This window comes from Gigantopelta aegis, chromosome 9, assembly GCF_016097555.1.
Source record: "Gigantopelta aegis isolate Gae_Host chromosome 9, Gae_host_genome, whole genome shotgun sequence".
Classification (NCBI taxonomy): Eukaryota; Metazoa; Mollusca; class Gastropoda; order Neomphalida; family Peltospiridae; genus Gigantopelta; species Gigantopelta aegis.
The window spans coordinates 42,357,459-42,379,485 of NC_054707.1; the positions used below are offsets into that span (position 1 = coordinate 42,357,459).

Below are 22,027 nucleotides of genomic sequence, written 5' to 3' on the forward strand. Positions count from 1 at the left end.
GGTTAATTTAAAGGTGTTTTATATATATATATATATGGCGCGTACTCTATGGGCCATCAAGGAAGTATGCTAGAAGAATTACCACGATAATACTTATCCTCCGCGGTCATTGTCATCTGCACGCGGTTATGTTTTCATGGCACTTTACTGTCTACCGTCGTCACGGAAGATTTGATTAATAAACATAATGAACATATTTACTTAATAGATCTAAAAGATCCAGATAATGCAGTTTTTCTATAGAAGACGAGTCATCGACTCCAGTATGAGCACTCTTGGCGTATACTGACTGTCCGCCAACATTGTGTTTGGGTATAATCAACTTAGTGTCTGGTTCTCATAAAATCTGTAAAAACGTCTCAGATCCGTCGCTGATCCGTTTAAAGCGGCCCTCACATATCGGTCGCGGCGTCCGCGCGACTCCTAAAACAGGCCAAAAAGGGCATTTTCGCTGCCGGATTTCTACGGGCTCCGCTGCGATTTTTAGGGGTCGCCCGAACCACACGGGCGTGAAAACCTGACTCCCAAATCTGTGATTTTCCAAGCGCGATTTTAGGTCGTGGCAATCCCGAAGATAAGTCGCTAGGGCCCCGCCCGGCGGCCTGCCGGAAACCGACCGGTGATCTGGCGGCCGCCTGAAGATTTTGAGGAAAATTATTGGGAAAAAAATCCGCCGGGCGCCGGTGGGAATTTCACGGGCCCCTCATGGTGACCCTACGATAGCCTCACGGCCCCCTCACGGATCCCGGACGATTTGTACAACATCGGCCGGGCGCCCCGCTGGTCCCGACCGCGCCCCCCCCCCCCCCCCCCCCCGACGGCTTCTAAATGGCCCCCACAACTTTATACAACGCATCTATATATAGTCGAGGCGCGGACGCCGGGGGGGAAGACCGACATCAATCGCCAGTCGCTCGGCCGGGCTCCGCCAGGACGCCTACCGACCTGTTCTTTGATCAGCCGGCGCCCGCCAGATTATGTAGCGGCGTCCGGCCGATGCCCTGACGGCCGCACTGTCTCCACTGCGATCCAATGTTCAAAGGGCACCGCCCGGGCCCCGTCTAATATGTGAGGGCACACGTCGCAGACATGAAATTCGCCCGATTCATCCACGAGCTCTAAATCCCCCGGCGACTCCTGCGATTAGAAAAATCGCGCGGACGCCGGCTGATAATATGTGAGGGCCCCTTTAGGTTATATATTTTGTGTTGCGCTGTTGTGTTGTGCTGTGCTGTGCTTGGGTAAACGGGCAAAATTCCATTGGAAGAAAACCCACTCGGACATAACCCCACACAAACAGTTAACAAACGAGATAAATACAGAATTTTCAAATCAGTTCAGGGCTTTAACATTTTGAAATTTAATAACTGTTTCTCTTTACTTATGCGTTAAGCTGTTTTATTTCTGTCCTCTTTCACGTTTCTCTCATTACTATACTTCTTTTTCATGTTGCTTTATATAAAACAGACGGAATGGACAGGGTTTAAAACAAACCCGCACTCTGATATAACCCCTCGCAAATAAAAAAAAAAATTATGTTAGATGTTATTATGCTAAATCACATATGATATGTTTATTCACAAAGAACAATACAACGTGTAAAAAGCTAATAACGTCAGAGACGGTGTAAAACGTAATCTAGTTTCATCTCACACAGTGGCGTGTGCTCTTCAGCATTTCTGGGGCCCATTTCACTAAACATCGTAAGTTTACGTCTGCTACCAGTAGTTATACCTGTCGTGCGTTTACACGTGTTTGGCATCAATTTCACGCAGCAAATTGCATCATTACGGAAGCTGGAGTGTTTTAAAGATAAAAGAAAATGAAATATGTGTTGTTATAACTATATTTGTTGAACTATAATAGTAATAAGAATTATGGTTTAGTCGTAGATTTACGTTTATGTGCAAAACTAGGATTACGATGTCTTGTGAAATTAGACCCAGGAATGAACTTGATGCCATCGCGTCTGTCGGAGCTTGTTGAGCTTAATCTGCAGCTTCTTGGTGTGGCATCATATACGTTTACAGGGGTTTCACCTAGTTCATCGCGTCTGTCGGAGCTTGTTGAGCTTAATCTGCAGCTTCTTGGTGTGGCATCATATACGTTTACAGGGGTTTCACCTAGTTCATCGCGTCTGTCGGAGCTTGTTGAGCTTAATCTGCAGCTTCTTGGTGTGGCATCATATACGTGTACAGGGGTTTCACCTAGTTCATCGCGTCTGTCGGAGCTTGTTGAGCTTAATCTGCAGCTTCTTGGTGTGGCATCATATACGTTTACAGGGGTTTCACCTAGTTCATCGCGTCTGTCGGAGCTTGTTGAGCTTAATCTGCAGCTTCTTGGTGTGGCATCATATACGTTTACAGGGGTTTCACCTAGTTCATCCTGAAGCCGTGCAGCATCAAACTGAGCTTCATCCTTACGCATGCTGTCTCTGGCCCTCAAGATTGTTGGGTTGGCATTTCCAACTAGCTTCGAAAAGGCACACTTTTACTGTGAGGTCTGGTATATCAAAGGTCGTGTGGTATGTGCTATCCTATCTGTGGGATGGTGCATATAAAAGATCCCTTGCGACTAATGGAAACAAAATGTAGCGGGTTTTTTCTCTAAGACTATATGTCAAAATTACCTGTGTTTAACATCCAATAGCTGATGATTAATAAATCAATGTGCTCTAGTAGTGTTGTTAAACAAAACAAACTTTAACATTTGTTCATTGGGATTGGCTGTACTATGCTATGCCACGCTATGTTATGCTTTGCTATGCTTTAATAATTTTGTGCTGTGCTGTTCTGTGCTGTTCTACGAAACATTACGTTATGCTTTGCTATGCTTTAATATTTGCATTGTGCTGTGCCGTGCTGTGCTGCGAAACCTTACGTTATGCTGTGCTATGCTACGCTACTCTATGCAGTACTTTGCTATACTGTGAATTGTATAATATGTGTAATATTGTATTGTTGATTTTAAAATTGAGAAACAGTAACAAGAGAGAGAGAGAGAGAGAGAGAGAGAGAGAGAGAGAGAGAGAGAGAGAGAGAGAGAGAGAGAGAGAGAGAGAGAGAGAGACGCAGAGACAGAATGAGAGGGTAAGAGAGACAGACGCAGAGACAGCAAGAGAGGGTAAGAGACAGACGCAGAGACAGCAAGAGAGGGTAAGAGACAGACGCAGAGACAGCAAGAGAGGGTAAGAGACAGACGCAGAGACAGCAAGAGAAGGTAAGAGACAGACGCAGAGACAGCGAGAGAGGTTAAGAGACAGACGCAGAGACAGCAAGAGAGGGTACGAGTCAGACGAAGAGACAGCAAGAGAGGGTAAGAGACAGACGCAGAGACAGCAAGAGAGGGTAAGAGACAGACGCAGAGACAGCAAGAGAGGGTAAGAGACAGCAAGAGAGGGTACGAGTCAGACGCAGAGACAGCAAGAGAGGGTAAGAGACAGACGCAGAGACATCAAGAGAGGGTAAGAGACAGGCGCAGAGATAGCAAGAGAGGGTACGAGTCAGACGCAGAGACAGCAAGAGAGGGTAAGAGACAGACGCAGACACAGCAAGAGAGGGTAAGAGACAGACGCAGAGATAGCAAGAGAGGGTAAGAGACAGACGCAGAGACAGCAAGAGAGGGTAAGAGACAGACGCAGAGACAGCAAGAGGGGGTAAGAGACAGACGCAGAGATAGCAAGAGAGGGTACGAGTCAGACAGAGATACAGACAGTCAGACAGACAAGCAGTCAAGAGTCTGGATATGAGAGACGAAGGGGGAGAGAGACGGGATTCAGTGGAGGAGGAGTAGGGGGCGTGTTCGTGTCTACATTTTAAACATTTAATATGACTGACGTTCCATGGCGAACCATTGCCATTGTGCAACGCACGTGTGATTAGCCTTCAAGTGAGAATCAAGAAACTGTAAAACCTACAGCCTTACTTAGTGTAAGCCGTATTTATTGCAGTGTAGGGATCACCGTTTGGTCCATATATTCTATAACCGCACAATATATCACGTATATCCACTTCAATTCTTTATTTAACTTTTAACTCAAGCAACTGGAAATATATACAAAACACAAGGCTGTAAATTCGTCCTTATTTAGACGAAAACAAAATACATGATGTTTTTATTCCTGCTCAAAATAAATTGTAAAATAGTGCCATCGACACGTATATACATTTCTGCTTCATCATGCACGAGAGTACAACAATAAGCAACAAATGAGAGGTGTGGTATGGTGGGCTTGGGACTATGTCACATTCTCCACACGTGGAGAAGTGGAAATAATAAGAAGGTTGTGTTGTTGAACGACACCTCTAGAGCACATTGATTTATTAATCATCGGCTATTGGATGTCAATCATTGGGTAGTTTTGACATACAGTCTAAGAAAAAAAACCTCGCTTCATTTTTCCATTAGTAGCAAGGAATCTTTTATATGCACCATCCCATAGACAAAATAGCACATGCAACGGCGTTTGATATACCAGTTGTGGTGCACTGGCTGGAGTGAAAAATAGCCCAATGGGCCCACCAACGGGGATCGATCCCGGACCGACCGCGCATCAAGAAGTAGAAATAGGCCTTATCAACAATTATACTGAGCTTCCTATATATGTCTGTTAAAACATTTCACAACTTGCTATCTATCTACACAACAAACACAATCATTGAACTTTAATAATCAAGAATCAACAGGCATCTGTGGTATCGTGGTTATTAAGCCATCAGACTTAAAGCTGGTAGGTACTGGGTTCGCACCCGGCCGGTTCAACTACCACCCAGATCGAGTGTTAACGGTTCAGTGGTGAAGGGTAAAGCCGCTACTCCGACTTCTCTCTCACTAACAACTAACCACTAATCCACTGTCCTGTACAGAAGGTCTAGATAGCTGATGTGTTCCTGGGACAGCGATAATAAGTTGAAGTCAAATCAAACCACAACCTTCACAATGTAATTTATGAAGTTCAAATGTTTAGGTGTTACTGTTTATTTGAACATAAAACGAAGAAACCGTCAGCACCAGCTACAGTGGTCGCTCACTAGACGGTAGTATCAGTCAAATTGTTCACGAGTGCTCGACCTCTTGAACACAACACTGTTTTGCACGTGGAACACTTCAGCACAATTTACACAGTGTTCTGTCAGTGAAGGACAACAGATGACCTTGATAGACGGCGGTGACAACGTGCAGTGTCTAGGGTCTTTACGAGTACTGAGTCGAATCTAGCAAGACTCGAGTCCGTCCTCAAGAGTCGAGTATCCGTACATGGTGGAATACATTGATCAACTGTACTACAATGGACAATGTAAGACAGTAATTTCAGCAATAAATAATCAAGGATATAAGTTTCACAATAATTATATGATCATGCGCTAGTTTCTCTTTTTTTAAACTGGTCGTCCGTCCGTCACAACATTGAACATATCAACCGGTTTCTAAATGCAGTACAATGTATTATTTGGCATCCAATGTCAGCGCTGGAATTAAGATGCATAATGCTATTATACTTTATTCTTTAATCTCATCATCATCTAGTGTAAGTGTCGGGTACTCAGGTCTGGGTCGAGTTTGACCCTCGAGTACTCGAGTTCAATATTTGTGAATCGTGGAGGCCTTAGCAGTGTCACTGGTTACCACTGATGACACACCTGCAACAGCACGAGAACGCAAACAGCAATAACCGAAGTATTCGACTGCATTGCAGCGGTTCCTGAAACGTAAACAAATAGTCCATTAGAATGAGATGGCATGCTGAAGCAGAAGGAATATTGACAGACATCAAATAAAAAGTAATTATTGGAAACTTGAAGTGTTTCCATTTTATCATACAGCCTTGTGTAGCTGTCCATTGAAGGACATAAATAAGGGGTCACACTAATCGGAAACTACTGGCATTTAGCCTCACATTACTGACATTTAGCTCACATTACTAACATATAACCTCACAATACTGACATTTAGCTCACGTTACTGACATTTAACCTCACATTACTGATATTTAACCTCACATTACTAATATTTACCCTCATATTACTGACATTTAGCCTTATACTACTGATATTTAGCCTTACATTACTGACATTTAACCTCACATTACTGATATTTGACCTCACATTACTGACATTTAACCTCACATACTGATATTTAACATCACATTACTGTCATTTAACCTCACATTACTGACATTTAACCTCACATTACTGACATTTAGCCTTACACTACTGACATTTAGCCTCACATTACTGATATTTAGCTCACATTACTGACATTTAACCTCACATTACTGACATTTAACCTCACATTACTGACATTTAGCCTCACACTACTGATATTTAACATCACATTACTGACATTTAACCTCACACTACTGACATTTAACCTCACATTACTGAATTTAGCTCACATTACTAACATATAACCTCACATTACTGACATTTAGCTCACATTACTGACATATAGCCTCACATTACTGATATTTAACCTCACATTACTGACATTTAACCTCACATTACTGACATTTAACCTCAGATTGCATCGTTGTACTTTATACGAACATTACGACGCTAATGCTGACTAAAATCAGGCGCATGTGTAGAGAGGGGGTTTCGGTGATTGAAACCCCTTGCTCCAACTGATTTCTTTCTTTAATACATGTTCACTGTTAACCCCATATATCATAGAATTGGTATGTTTTCACATATCCATGTATATTATAGCCCTGTTCAATTGTTTAGACCCTAATTTTTTTTCAAATGTTACGTTTATTTCCTATTCAATCATTGTGCTCTTTACATTTGCAATAAAACAAACCCAAACCCCGACAGGTTTTATATACATCATCTAAAATGCACGAAGTTGACTTATTTCCATTTTACAAAAATGTATGTATGTTTTGAATGTACGATAATTCTCCTATAAATAACTAAAGCTATTTGCACAACAAAAAATTAGGATACGAGGCTACGTGAAGGCCATTATAGCGTGTTTCATTGATTCAAGGTCATGATGGTTTTGGAATATAAAATATGTACCAGTTTTGTCTAACCTTTTCTTTAAACATATACGTAAAAATACATGTAACCAATCCATGTACATGCAGTTTATTGAATCAGTTTTGCCAATACATTATTTATTTGATTTTTTTTAAATAAATTATATATTTACATATCATACCTAACCTAACACAATTACATACGAAGCCAGACGTGGGTGTGGTTTGGCCAAAGGGCCACGCCTCCACCAATCGCGGGTATACAATATTCTGGTCACGTGTGTGTGCAATATGTCACAATGAACATTAAGATTGAGATTAAGACCTCACCCCAAGACCCCTCACTAAAAGGGAACGTGACCTTCAGTTGAACACTTGCCGGTGCATTAGTAAATAATATATTATATATTATTCATGGACATACAACCTGACAGTCATAATGTATCAACCTATCTTATAGTTACTTTACAGTGTTTTATCCCCAATAGCACCCAAACTTATTTATTTTTTGTATCAGTATATTACATTAATGAAATAGCATGCGCAGATCCAGAAGTTTTTTAATAGTGGGGGCCCAAAACCCAGGTGAATGGGATAAGTTTTAATTTTTTGTGTATATTTTGTAATATATATTGTTTGAAAAAAAGTAGAGTGGGGGCGTGTCACCTGGACTCCTCGCCTGAATCCGCCCCTGAATTGTTTATTGACTTAGTTTCCAAACTGTTTCTTAAATATAGGTCATACTACTCGCCTGATGCGCGATCGATCTATGATCGATTCCCGTCGGTGGGCCCATTGGGCTATTTCTCGTTCCAGCCAGTGCTCCACAACTGGTGTAAAAGAGAAGTAGCATGTACTATCCTGTCTGTGGGATGGTGCATATAAAAGATCCCTTGCTGCTAATCGAGAAGAGTAGCCTATGAAGTGGCGACAGCGGGTTTCCTCTCTTAATATCTGTGTGGTCCTTAACCATATGTCTGACGCTATATATCCGTAAATACAATGTGTCGATTGCGTCCTTAAATAAAACATCTCCTTCCTTCCTTGTTATACAAATAGCCGTAGTTATTTATAGGACAAAGAACCTGCTTTCAAAACATACAGAGATTTTTGCAAAATAAAAATAAGTCAACTTCGTGCATTTTAGATGATGAATTGTATATGAAATATGTCGGGGTTTGGGTTTGTTTTCATGCGTATGTAACAAAAACAAGTACTGAATAGGAATTAAATGTAACATTTGCAAAACACTTAGGGTTTAACCAATTGAACAGGACTATAGTACGGCTGTAATATGCTCTAATTACTGTATATATCTAAATCATTCATTTTGTGTAGAATCATTGGCCATATCATGACTGTAAGTTAGTGATATCAGGACCCCATCCCTGACACTATGATATTTGTTTCTGGGGTAATAAACACGTCGGGAACCAATCAAATAGTTCGTGTACGTTAGCGAAACGTTCGCTGCCTGAACTTTGGGGCAGGTAGCACGGCCTATGATGTACCAGTTTTGAATTCCTTTTTATGAACAGACGTGCTAGCACCTACCTCTTCCGCATGTTTCGAGCACTATGGGCAATATGATACCAATCAGATACTTTGCAGTCGATGTTAATCCATCACACGCCACATCTGAGATCAAGGTGATTCTCAACAAGCATAGAGTTGCTGTCCTGACAGCCCTGTAAAATAACAGTTAATGTTAGTTTGCTTTGACCGGCATCGGTGGCGTCGTGGTAAAGCCATTGGACATAAGGCTGGTAGGTACATGGTTCGCAGCCCGTTATCGGCTCCCACCCAGAGCGAGTTTTAACGACTCAATGGCTAGGTTCTAAGATCATTGCACCCTCTTCTATCTCACTAACCACTAACAACTAACACACTGTCATGAACACACAGCCAGATAGCTGAGGTGTGAGCCCAGGACAGCGTGACTGAACCTTAATTGGATATAAACACGAAAACAGTAAGTTGAAATAAATAATAAATAAATAGTTTGTTTTTGTTCAACAAGAACACAAGAGCACATCGGCTATTGGTAATTCTGACATGTAGTCTTAGAGACGATCTTTTATATGCATCATCCCACAGACATGATAGCACATACCACGACCTTTGGTATACTAGTTATGGTGCACTGGCTCAAACGAGAAATAGCTCAATGGGACCACCGAAGGGGATCGATCCTAGACCGACCGCACATCAGGTGAACGCTTTCCAACTCGGCTAGTTAAGTTACTAGTAATCAACATATACATGTTTTGAGGTGGGAATTGTCCATGTACATATATAATTTTTGCCCACTGACCTGAATTAGCTAGCTTTTTGCACAGGTTGGAATTACCTTATCTATAGCTCACAATGGTGATATATTCTATTAATATATTACTTTGTCAGTTATTTTTCGTCGTGGCAGGCCATCGGTCTACAGGCTGGTAGGTACTGGGTTCGGATCCCAGTCGAGGCATGGGATTTTTAATCGAGATACCGACTCCAAACCCTGAGTGAGTGCTCCGCAAGGCTCAATGGGTAGGTGTAAACCACTTGCACCGACCAGTGATCCATAACTGGTTCAACAAAGGCCATGGTTTGTGCTATCCTGCCTGTGGGAAGCGCAAATAAAAGATCCCTTGCTGCCTGTCGTAAAAAGAGTAGCCTATGTGGCGACAGCGGGTTTCCTCTAAAAACAGTGTCAGAATGACCATATGTTTGACGTCCAATAGCCGATGATAAGATAAAAAATCAATGTGCTCTAGCGGCGTCGTTAAATAAAACAAACTTTACTTTTTACTTTACTATCTATTACGGGTTTTTTACATTACAAATCCGTTTATGGTAGTTGAAAGCATTCGCCTAACACTGCTTTAAACAACTTGGAATACCATAAACGAATTTGTAATATAAAAATGTAAACATTTTAAATTAGAATCACACACACACGTATTACGCAAACATACATACATACACACATACATACATACATACATACATACACATATACATACACACATACATACACACACACATACATACATACATACATGCATATATGCATACATGAATGCATGCATACATACATACATACATACATACATACATACATTACACACATAAACACGCACATAAACACACATTACACACATTAAAAAATACACATACAAACATTACACACATAAACATACACACATTACACACTAAATACACATTAAACACTTAAACACATTTAACACATACACATACACACATACCTACATACATACATTTGATAGCTCAGAGCGTATCGTGGTTAGTCTTGAAATTTGCGGGCGAATCGGTGCCACAGGTTCGAGTCCCAGCAACGGCATGGGACAATTTGTGAGGTCAGAAAGGATTTAATTATCCCCTGCGCCAGTGCCTTAATATCTATGTATGTAACAGTCAACCTTGACATACATACAATATATAGATATTCATACATCAATACATACATACATACATCAATACATACGTACATACATTACACACACACATATATACATATACATACATCACACACATACTCATAACTCGCATACATATATACATTACACATACACATTCGAGTCCTAGCAACGGCATGGGACAATTTGTGAGGTCAGAAAGGATTTAATTATCCCCTGCGCCAGTGCGTTAACAGTCAACCTCGACATACATACAATATATAGATATTCATACATCAATACATACTAGCCAGTGCCAGGTCTGCCCACTGTGCCATGCACATAAGCGAGATCGACCGCGTGGATTGTAGGCCCCATGCATGTGGTTGAGGTAAACAGTATCCTTTTTATGGATGTCTGGATATCTCAGAACGCATCGTGGTTAGTCTGCTATTTGCGGGCGATTCGGTGTCATAGGTTCGAGTCCCAACAACGGCATGGGGTAATTTGTGTGGCCCTAAAGGATTTATTATCCCAGTGCGTTAATATCTATGTGTGTAACAGTAGAGTGTAGATTATTTTTCAAGAATCAACACCTGTGAAATAATGCAGTTTGAACGTTTTTATGAGTTCGGGACAGGGATTCGAAGCCACTACCGACAGAACTTGTACATTATAAACAAGTAGGCTACAACGCATTAGCCCACGAGGCAAAACATCTGCATCATCAAATGAACATGTAATTTAAGCCTTAATAGTTATAAACCTGATACTAGTGAGAGTAATGTATTCTGGCGGAACAACGAAGATTGTCGGAAATTAAATCGGAAACCACAGGTTACACGTTTAGCACGTGCATCTCGCTTAATGCCAGCTATCCACTGCTGAGGTTTTCTTGGCCGAATCGTTCAGGTTAGGTCCAAAAGGATCCTACCGTTTTGGGTTATTAGTTGTGTAAATTTTCTTTGCCATTTTAACCAATATTTTCATTTACAAAGATCAAATAGAAATTAATTTAGCAGTCACGTAATTTAAAAAAATGAATAATGGTTTTGGTTGGAGAATACTCAGTTAACTGTCGATTCTTGAAAAATCGCCACTTAACCCTGTATTATCTATTACAGATTTTAATCAATTCGATCCTCCCGAAATCGCTAGCAAGAAAGGTTGGGGAGCTTAACTCCTGCATCAAATCAGCACGTCCGAATTTAGACATTACAACCGGAAACAAATGCCACAGATGCGGGTAGTAGAGGACGGGCTTTTGAAAACCCGCCGTCCAACCATTCGAAATCAAAAAGCGGGCTTTACCAATCCGATTCGGCTGGATTGGTCAAACTTCTGTACGGTGTGTTGCAGTGCATCCACCAGACTAGGTTAGTCGACGAGAATGTAATCAATTCGACCCTCCCGAAATCGCTAGCAAAGAAGGTGGAGGAACTTAACTCCTTCATCAAACCAGCACGTCCGAATTTAGACTACATTCGACTTAAACTTGACAAATCAAAGATGGGCCAATCAAGCCATGAACGTGTTGATTAAGCATTATGCTAAGTCTCTAAAACTACTGAAGTCTAAGATTATTTCGGCCATGTCATCTAAAAACTTGGACTTCAATCGTGCTCGGTTTACCGCTATAACGTGGGGAAGAAAAAATTACAAAACAAAATTAACCGATTCTAGTCTGTCGGAATTTTTCCGTTATCTTTCAGACCTTCTCCTCAAAACAGACAATAGTGTGGGTAGTTCTTGTCAAACTACTACTCCTCTGCCACAAAGACAAAAACGAGCACCCCTTACAAACGTCCTGACCATACGGCAACACCGCCCATTGCCAAACGATCCACTGCACCTCACCTAACACCACTACTTAAGTCACCACACACCCCACCTATCCCATCTAACTCATGGACTCGTAAACATACTTGCATAACTTATCGTTATCACGGACGTCCTCCATACCGTATGCTCTCTCACATACGCACGTCGCTGTCGGTGCTGTAGAAACAAAACAGGTAAAATAATAATCATTTCAAACGAATAACAGTTTAAAATAAAATGTTAGATGTTAAAAGGACATTGTGACATTGTTTTGTTGAACGACACCACTAGAGCACATTCATCAATTAACCATCGGCTACTGGATGTCAAATATATGGTAATCCTTACTCGAAGTTATCAGAGAAAACCCGCTAAATTTTTTCGGATCTTTTAAATCTTCTTAAACTCCAGTGTAAGATATTGCTCATGTCATAACAATGACTCAATATTTAATTTGTGTAATATTGGCGTGACGTGAGGACGACGTAGATTACTTGCAGACCCAATTCGAAGAAAAACAACGTGTAGTATGATTCGACATCTGCTTACTTCTGCGTTGCGGACTGTTTCCAGTTGGTTTGTAATAAATAAAATACTAAACTAGCTTGCCTGTCATCAAATTTTTATGAAACTCGTGAACAGTGTTCGTATCTGACTCACTGTTCACTCATTTTATAAAAATGGTATGACAGGCATGCTCGTTTAGTATTATATTATATATATATATATATATATATATATATATATATATATATATATATATATATATATATATATATATATATATATATGTATGTATGTATGTATGTATGTATGTATGTATGTATATATATATATGTATATATGTATGTATGTATGTATGTATTATGTATGTATATATATATATATATATATATATAGAGAGAGAGAGAGAGAGAGAGAGAGAGAGAGAGAGAGAGAGAGAGAGAGAGAGAGAGAGAGAGAGAGAGAGAGAGAGAGAGAGAGAGAGAGAGAGAGATTTACATACAGTCATCATTTACATTGAATTTTATATTTGTACCTCTTCAAGTTGGAAGAAAGAACAAATATAGCCTGAAAGAGTGTATAAGTAAGATGCCCTTATTATTCCAAACAGATTTTGCGAGAGATACGCCAAAGACTTATAACAGGACTAAATCCTTTTTAATATATAATAATTAAGTGTAAACAAAATACTTACCTGTAGGTCTAATCGTGATGGTAGAGGTAGTTGTTGTTGTAGGGGTATCCGTCGTGGTCGGGGTAATGGTGGAGGTACGTGTTGTGGTGCGGGTAAGGGTAGTCATCATAGTAGTGGTGGTTCTAGGGATTATAGATGTAGTTCTGGCATCTTTCGAGGAAATTGTAGTGGTCGTCCTTGTAGGTTTAGTAGGGATGGCAGTGGTGGTCAGGGTCGGTCTAGTAGGGATGGCAGTGGTGGTCAGGGTGGGTCTAGTAGGGATGGTGATGGTGGTCTGGGTGGGTCTAGTAGGGATGGTAGTGGTGGTCTGGGTGGGTCTAGTAGGGATGGTAGTGGTGGTCAGGGTGGGCCTAGTAGGGATGGTAGTGGTGGTCTGGGTGGGCCTAGTAGGGATGGTAGTGGTGGTCAGGGTGGGCCTAGTAGGGATGGTAGTGGTGGTCAGGGTGGGCCTAGTAGGGATGGTAGTGGTGGTCAGGGTGGGCCTAGTAGGGATGGTAGTGGTGGTCTGGGTGGGTCTAGTAGGGATGGTAGTGGTGGTCAGGGTGGGTCTAGTAGGGATGGTAGTGGTGGTCAGGGTGGGTCTAGTAGGGATGGTAGTGGTGGTCAGGGTGGGCCTAGTAGGGATGGTAGTGGTGGTCAGGGTGGGCCTAGTAGGGATGGTAGTGGTGGTCTGGTAGGGTCTAGTAGTGGTGGCCTTGGTGGGTTTAGTAGAGATGGCAGTGGTGGCCGTGGTGGGTTTAGTAGAGATGGCAGTGGTGGCCGTGGTGGGTTCAGTAGAAATGGCAGTGGTGGCCGTGGTGGGTTTAGTAGGGATGGTAGGTGTTGTCGTGGTGGGTTTAGTAGGGATGGTACTGGTGGACGTGGTGGGTTTAATACGGATGGTAGTGGTGGCCTGGGTGGGTTTAGTAGGGATGGTAGTGGTGGCCGTGGTGGGTTTAGTAGGGATGGTAGTGGTAGCCGTGGTGAGTTTAGTAGGGATGGTAGTGGTAGCCGTGGTGGGTTTAGTAGGGATGGTAGTGGTAGCCGTGGTGGGTTTAGTAGGGATGGTAGTGGTAGCCGTGGTGGGTTTAGTAGGGATGGTAGTGGTAGCCGTGGTGGGTTTAGTACGGATGGTAGTGGTAGCCGTGGTGGGTTTAGTAGGGATGGTAGTGGTGGCCGTGGTGGGTTTAGTAGGGATAGTAGTGGTGGCCTTGGTGGGATCAGTAGGGATAGTAGTGGTGGCCTTGGTGGGATCAGTAGGGATGGTAGTGGTGGCCTTGGTGGGTTTAGTAGTGATGGTAGTGGTAGCCTTGGTGGGTTTAGTAGAGATTGTAGTGGTGGATTTAATAAGGATGGTAGTGTTGGCCGTGGTGGGTTTAGTAGGGATGGTACTGGTGGACGTGGTGGGTTTAATACGGATGGTAGTGGTGGCCTGGGTGGGTTTAGTAGGGATGGTAGTGGTAGCCGTGGTGGGTTTAGTAGGGATGGTAGTGGTAGCCGTGGTGGGTTTAGTAGGGATGGTAGTGGTGGCCGTGGTGGGTTTAGTAGGGATAGTAGTGGTGGCCTTGGTGGGATCAGTAGGGATAGTAGTGGTGGCCTTGGTGGGATCAGTAGGGATGGTAGTGGTGGCCTTGGTGGGTTTAGTAGTGATGGTAGTGGTAGCCTTGGTGGGTTTAGTATAGATTGTAGTGGTGGATTTAATAAGGATGGTAGTGTTGGCCGTGGTGGGTTTAGTAGGAATGGTAGTAGTGGCCTTGGTGGGTTTAGTAGGGATGGTAGTGGTGGCCGTGGTCGGTTTAGTAGTGATGGTAGTGGTAGCCTTGGTGGGTTTAGTAGAGATTGTAGTGGTGGATTTAATAAGGATGGTAGTGGTGGCCATGGTGGGTTTAGTAGGAATGGTAGTAGTGGCCTTGGTGGGTTTAGTAGGGATGGTACTTGTGGCTATGGTGGGTTTAGTAGGGATGGTAGTGATCACCGTGGTGGGTCTAATACGGATGGTAGTGGTGGCCTGGGTGGGTTTAGTTGGGATGGTAGTTGTGGCCGTGGTGGGTTTAGTTGGGATGGTAGTTTTGGCCATGGTGGGTTTAGTAGGGATGGTAGTGGTGGGTTTAGTCGGGATGGTAGTTCTGGTCGTGGTGTGTTTAGTAGGGATGATAGTTGTGGCCGTGGTGGGTTTAGGTGGGATGGTAGTTGTGGCCGTGGTGGGTTTAGTTGGGATGGTAGTTGTGGCCATGGTGGGTTTAGTAGGGATGGTAGTGGTGGCCTTGGTGGGTTTAGTTGGGATGGTAGTTGTGGCCGTGGTGGGTTTAGTAGCGATGGTAGTGGTGAGCTTAGTAGGGATGGTAGTGGTGGCCATGGTGGGTTTAATACGGATGGTAGTGGTGGCCTGGGTGGGTTTTGTAGGGGTGGTAGTGGTTGGTTTAGTAGGGGTGGCAGTGGTGGGTTTAGTAGGGATGGTAGTGGTGGCCTTGATAGGTTTAGTAGGGATGGTAGTTCTGGCATTGGTGGGTTTAGTAGCGATGGTAGTTGTCTCCTGGGTGGGTTTAGTAGGGATGGTAGTGGATACCGTGGCCTTGATAGATTTAGTAGGGATGGTAGTTGTGACCTTGATGGGTTTAGTAGTGATGGTAGTGGTGGCCTTGGTGGGTTTAGTAGCGATGGTAGTTGTCTCCTGGGTGGGTTTGGTAGCGATGGTAGTGGATACCGTGGCCTTGATAGATTTAGTAGGGATGGTAGTTGTGACCTTGATGGGTTTAGTAGTGATGGTAGTGGTGGCCTTGGTGGGTTTAGTAGCGATGGTAGTTGTCTCCTGGGTGGGTTTGGTAGGGATGGTAGTGGATACCGTGGTGGGTTTAGTAGGCATAGTAGTGGTGGCCTTGTTGGGTTTAGTAGGGATGGTAGTGGTGACCGTGGTGGATTTAGTAGAGATGTTATTGGTGGCTGTGGTGGGTTTAGTAGGGATTGTAGTGGTGGGTTTAGTAGGGATGGTAGTGGTGGCCTTTGTTGGTTTAGTAGGGATGGTAGTGGTGGCCTTTGTTGGTTTAGTAGAGATGGTAGTGGTGGCCTTGGTGGGTTTAGTAGGGATGGTAGTGGTGGGTTTAGTAGGGATGGTAGTGGTGGCCTTGGTGGGTTTAGTAGAGATGGTAGTGGTGGTCTTTATGGGTTTAGTAGGGATGGTAGTGGTGGCCTTTGTTGGTTTAGTAGGGACGGTAGTGGTGGCCTTGGTTGGTTTAGTAGGGATGGTAGTGGTGGTCTTTATGGGTTCAGTAGGGATGGTAGTGGTGGCCTTTGTTGGTTTAGTAGGGATGGTAGTGGTGGCCTTGGTGGGTTTAGTAGGGATGGTAGTGGTGTGTTTAGTAGGGATGGTAGTGGTGGCCTTGGTGGGTTTAGTTGGGATGGTAGTTGTGGCCATGGTGGGTTTAGTAGGGATGGCAGTGGTGGGCTTAGTAGGGATGGTAGTGGCGGCCGTGGTGGGTTTAATACGGATGGCAGTGGTGGCCTGGGTGGGTTTTGTAGGGATGGTTGTGGTGGCTGTTGTGGGTTTAGTAGCGATGGTAGTTGTCTCCTGGGTGGGTTTATTAGTGGTGGTCGTGGTGGGTTTAATACGGATTGTAGTGGTGGCCTGGGTTGGTTTAATAGGGATGGTAGTGGTGGTCTTGGTGGGTTTAGTTGGGATGGTAGTTGTGGGTTTAGTAGGGATTGTAGTGGTGGTCTTGATGGGTTTAGTAGGGACGGTAGTGGTGGCCTTGGTTGGTTTAGTAGGGATGGTAGTGATGGTCTTTATGGGTTCAGTAGGGATGGTAGTGGTGGCCTTTGTTGGTTTAGTAGGGATGGTAGTGGTGGGTTTAGTAGGGATGGTAGTGGTGGCCTTGGTGGGTTTAGTAGGGATGGTAGTGGTGGTCTTTGTTGGTTTAGTAGGGATGGTAGTGGTGGGTTTAGTAGGGATGGTAGTGGTGGCCTTGGTGGGTTCAGTAGGGATGGTAGTGGTGGCCTTTGTTGGTTTAGTAGGGATGGTAGTGGTGGGTTTAGTAGGGATGGTAGTGGTGGCCTTGGTGGGTTTAGTAGGGATGGTAGTGGTGGCCTTTGTTGGTTTAGTAGGGATGGTAGTGGTGGCCTTGGTGGGTTTAGTAGGGATGGTAGTGGTGGGTTTAGTAGGGATGGTAGTGGTGGCCGTTGTGGGTTTAGTAGGGACGGTAGTGGTGGCCTTGGTGGGTTTAGTAGAGATGGTAGTGGTGGTCTTTATGGGTTTAGTAGGGATGGTAGTGGTGGCCTTTGTTGGTTTAGTAGGGACGGTAGTGGTGGCCTTTGTTGGTTTAGTAGGGATGGTAGTGGTGGCCTTGGTGGGTTCAGTAGGGATGGTAGTGGTGGCCTTGGTTGGTTTAGTAGGGATGGTAGTGGTGGGTTTAGTAGGGATGGTAGTGGTGGGTTTAGTAGGGATGGTAGTGGTGGCCGTTGTGGGTTTAGTAGGGACGGTAGTGGTGGCCTTGGTGGGTTTAGTAGAGATGGTAGTGGTGGTCTTTATGGGTTTAGTAGGGATGGTAGTGGTGGCCTTTGTTGGTTTAGTAGGGACGGTAGTGGTGGCCTTGGTTGGTTTAGTAGGGATGGTAGTGGTGGTCTTTATGGGTTCAGTAGGGATGGTAGTGGTGGCCTTTGTTGGTTTAGTAGGGATGGTAGTGGTGGCCTTGGTGGGTTTAGTAGGGATGGTAGTGGTGGCCTTGGTGGGTTTAGTAGGAATGGTAGTTGTGGTCGTGGTGTGTTTAGTAGGGATGGTAGTGGTGGCCTTGGTGGGTTTAGTTGGGATGGTAGTTGTGGCCATGGTGGGTTTAGTAGGGATGGCAGTGGTCGGCTTAGTAGGGATGGTAGTGGCGGCCGTGGTGGGTTTAATACGGATGGCAGTGGTGGCCTGGGTGGGTTTTGTAGGGATGGTAGTGGTGGCGTTGCTTGGTTTTGTAGGGATTGTTGTGGTGGCCATTGTGGGTTTAGTAGCGATGGTAATTGTCTCCTGGGTGGGTTTAGTAGTGGTGGTCGTGGTGGGTTTAATACGGATTGTAGTAGTGGCCTGGGTTGGTTTAGTAGGGATGGTAGTTGTGGCCATGGTGGGTTTAGTAGGGATGGTAGTGGTGGGCTTAGTGGGTTTAGTAGGGATGGTAGTTGTGGCCATGGTGGGTTTAGTAGGGATGATAGTGGTGGCCTTAGTGGGTTTAGTTGGGATGGTAGTTGTGGCCATGGTGGGTTTAGTAGGGATGGTAGTGGTGGGCTTAGTAGGGATGGTAGTGGCGGCCGTGGTGGGTTTAATACGGATGGCAGTGGTGGCCTGGGTGGGTTTTGTAGGGATGGTAGTGGTGGCCGTTGTGGGTTTAGTAGCGATGGTAGTTGTCTCCTGGGTGGGTTTAGTAGTGGTGGTCGTGGTGGGTTTAATACGGATTGTAGTGGTGGTCTTGATGGGTTTAGTAGGGATGGTAGTGGTGGCCGTTGTGGGTTTAGTAGCGATGGTAGTTGTCTCCTGGGTGGGTTTAGTAGTGGTGGTCGTGGTGGGTTTAATACGGATTGTAGTGGTGGTCTTGATGGGTTTAGTAGGGATGGTAGTGGTGGCCGTTGTGGGTTTAGTAGCGATGGTAGTTGTCTCCTGGGTGGGTTTAGTAGTGGTGGTCGTGGTGGGTTTAATACGGATTGTAGTGGTGGCCTGGGTGGGTTTAGTAGGGATGGTAGTGGTGGCCTTGGTTGGTTTAGTAGGGATGGTAGTGGTGGTCTTTATGGGTTCAGTAGGGATGGTAGTGGTGGCCTTTGTTGGTTTAGTAGGGATGGTAGTGGTGACCTTTGTGGGTTTAGTGAAGACGGTAGTGGTGGCCTTGGTAGGTATACGTTTAGCACCACTGGTGATTTCTGAAATATATAATATTCGAAATAACTTGGGGATATTCAAATATAGCACAATATAACAGAGATGTATTAATTTTTATTGCATTCATGGGACAAATGCTTGGCATTAAAGATTATAGTCAGGATAGTGATGCAGGTCCGGGGGAGACACAAATAGGCAATAGGGGTGGTGCTCGTCAATTTGACGTTTTTAATATTTGCACCAGTAACGGGTAAATACCCCGCGGTTTGGCAATCAAGCACGAATCCGATGTGGCATGCTCCTGATTAAACGTCCAATAACATTTGGGGGGGATCATGTTCGATTCCTTTAGGAGAGCGGCGCCTATTTCAGGCAAGTTGGTTGGCTGGCGTTGACGTTCTCGGAGACGTCGTCCGATGATGTCCCACATGTTCTCAATGGGTGACAGGTCTGGGCTTAGGGCTGGCCACGGAAGTGTGATGATGTTCTGTTGCTGAAGGTATGCAGTGACCAGTAGACTCCGGTGAGTATGGGCGTTGTCGTCCTGAAAAACAAAATGGCGTCCAGCCTGACGTGCGAAGGGCACATCGATCGGTGCAAGGATGTTGTCACGGAAGTACTGCCCATTGACCCTCCCAGGAACAATATGCAGCTGGGTTCTAGCAGTCGTGGTGATGCCACCCTACACCATAACGGACCCTCTTCCAAATCGGTCGTGAGGACGAACGTAGACGTTGGGACGTCGCCAGACGAGCTGTCGTCGATCATGGAGATCTAGTGTGAATCTGTTAGCCCAATGTCTTCGATGTGTACACCATAGACATCTGGCAACAATGTGTCTCGCAGTCAAATGTGGGGTAACGTAGGGTTGACATGCGTGGATGTTACTTCTATGCAGTCTGTTACGAATAGTCTGACCAGCCACTGTAACGCCAGTTGTAACACGGAGTTCTCTTTCGATTCGATTGGCTGATTGACCACGATTCCTTAAAGGGACAGACCCAAGTTTCAACGCGTGAAAATTAACACTAAGTCTAGTTAATTTACAAACCTGTAACACATTTGGATATATTTACAATTGAGTGAAACATTAGTCTGTGACTTTAAAATGGTGAAATACGCTCTAAAAATAGACTAAAACTCGACTCCATAGTTGTTACTTCTCAGACGCACGTGCGTTTTTAAAGATATGAGAAATGCATTTTGTGATATTAAAAAGACTAGGATGACCAAAAACACTTCGAATGTACGGAAATTGATAACCTAAACAATAAAATGTAAGTAAAGTATGATTTCTGTTATCAAAAACGGCTATAATAGTCATTAATATACCTTAGTGTTTAATAACTAGGGTATGTCCCTTTCACGTGTAAGTCGTAATGAAGCGGTCCTGGGCCCGGTAACACAAAGCACCCGTAACACCTACGTCAGACGTACGCCACATATTATGTATGGTGTACGTCTGACGTAAGTGTTACGAGTGCTTTATGTTACCGGGCCCTGGACCGGAGTTTTAGCCCTTGATCGTCCTGAACGGGGACGATTATCCACATTTCTGGTTTGTCGATATTGGGCCCACAATCGGCTAATGTCCGATTATGACACATTAAGTCTACTGATCACAATTCGCTGGGTGGTGTCTGACGTCTCATTGTTGAAATGTTACACAATGTTGTAAATAATGCGACAGCAAGGTTATGATTTAGTGTTCCAGTTACAAACAAGAAAGAATATTGCCACAATTTGCACACAACGTACACATAAACTATGTGTTCAATTTCAAATCACACTTTTCGCACGTACAACGTCACGTCACGTGATTGGCGATCAAAACAATCGGTGCTGGATTTTTTCATGCTCTTTGAGTGTGAACATTAACTCACATTGTGCACTTATTTTGAGTTTTATATCTCATTTCATTCTATAATTATTGTTATTTGAAATGGTATATCCCCTACTTATATAAAAACAAATGATTAAACATAAGAAAATATTCTACAGAGAATAGTCTCCAAAAAATTGTTTTATTTCATACAGACCGAACTAATTAGCATAAACGATAGCCCTGTGTCTGTAGTTTGTAATGGCTGAAATGATCTTTTGTGATGTTATGTTTTATGTTTTCGTTCATACAGTATTTAATATCATCACGTGAAGATGCATTTGTATAGGAATACCGCCTGTTTCTCATTTACTGAATAAATATTGTTAAATGAAAACAATCATAGCAAATTATTTTAAAAGATTTCTAGAAAGTTTTGCTGTACCTGAAACAGACAAAGAAAGATATGTTTTTTATTTAACGACACATTAAACACATTTTATTTTACAGTTATATGGCGTCGAACATATGGCTAAGGACCACACAGATATTAAGAGAGGAAACCCGCTGTCGCCACTTCATGGGCTACTCTTTTTCGATTAGCATCAAGGGATCTTTTATATGCACCATCCCATAGACAGGATAGTGTGGGGGACTCGCCGCATATTCACAACGTCCACAACCTTACACATGCTTGTGAAGGGATCTCTATCACTATTCCAGATATGCGCAGTCTCAGAAGCATAAACCGACGTTGTACTGCTGTCAACACATTACTGACAATTTTCAGATTTACGTGTATGGACCCCCAAGCACCATTTAACGATGTTACGGTCACACATTACATTTTGTATTGAAAATCTCCTGTTACTGGTACTGACAAATGATGACTCAATTACTGTAAACCGTGAAAAAAATGCGTGCGTATAAATTTCGCGTCGTTCGCGTCCAACCTTATGTCGCTAAATTAATACGCACG

The 22,027-nt window shown here is 43.6% G+C and overlaps 1 protein-coding gene across 1 annotated transcript; it reads right to left on the bottom strand.

The window, feature by feature from the left end:
- Positions 1 to 337: 337 nt before the first annotated feature.
- LOC121381585 (mucin-2-like) lies at positions 338 to 19,656 on the bottom strand. The gene is made up of 7 exons (XM_041510919.1): positions 19,485 to 19,656; positions 15,951 to 19,267; positions 13,247 to 13,278; positions 8,537 to 8,670; positions 5,640 to 5,701; positions 1,943 to 2,472; positions 338 to 635 (listed from the first exon to the last, which is right to left on the bottom strand). The coding sequence occupies exons 1-7, from the start codon at positions 19,654 to 19,656 to the stop codon at positions 338 to 340; spliced, it is 4,545 nt and encodes a 1,514-aa protein (XP_041366853.1).
- Positions 19,657 to 22,027: the final 2,371 nt, after the last annotated feature.

Excerpts from the sequence above, each read along its gene's own strand:
- LOC121381585 (XM_041510919.1), bottom strand. The coding sequence starts at position 19,656 with ATGTGGGACATCATCGGACGACGTCTCCGAGAACGTCAACGCCAGCCA. Across the intron at positions 19,268-19,484 it reads CTTGATTGCCAAACCGCGGG|AAATCACCAGTGGTGCTAAA; the intron begins GTATTTACCCGT and ends TATATATTTCAG. Across the intron at positions 2,473-5,639 it reads GCGTTCTCGTGCTGTTGCAG|CTAGTTGGAAATGCCAACCC; the intron begins GTGTGTCATCAG and ends GCCTTTTCGAAG.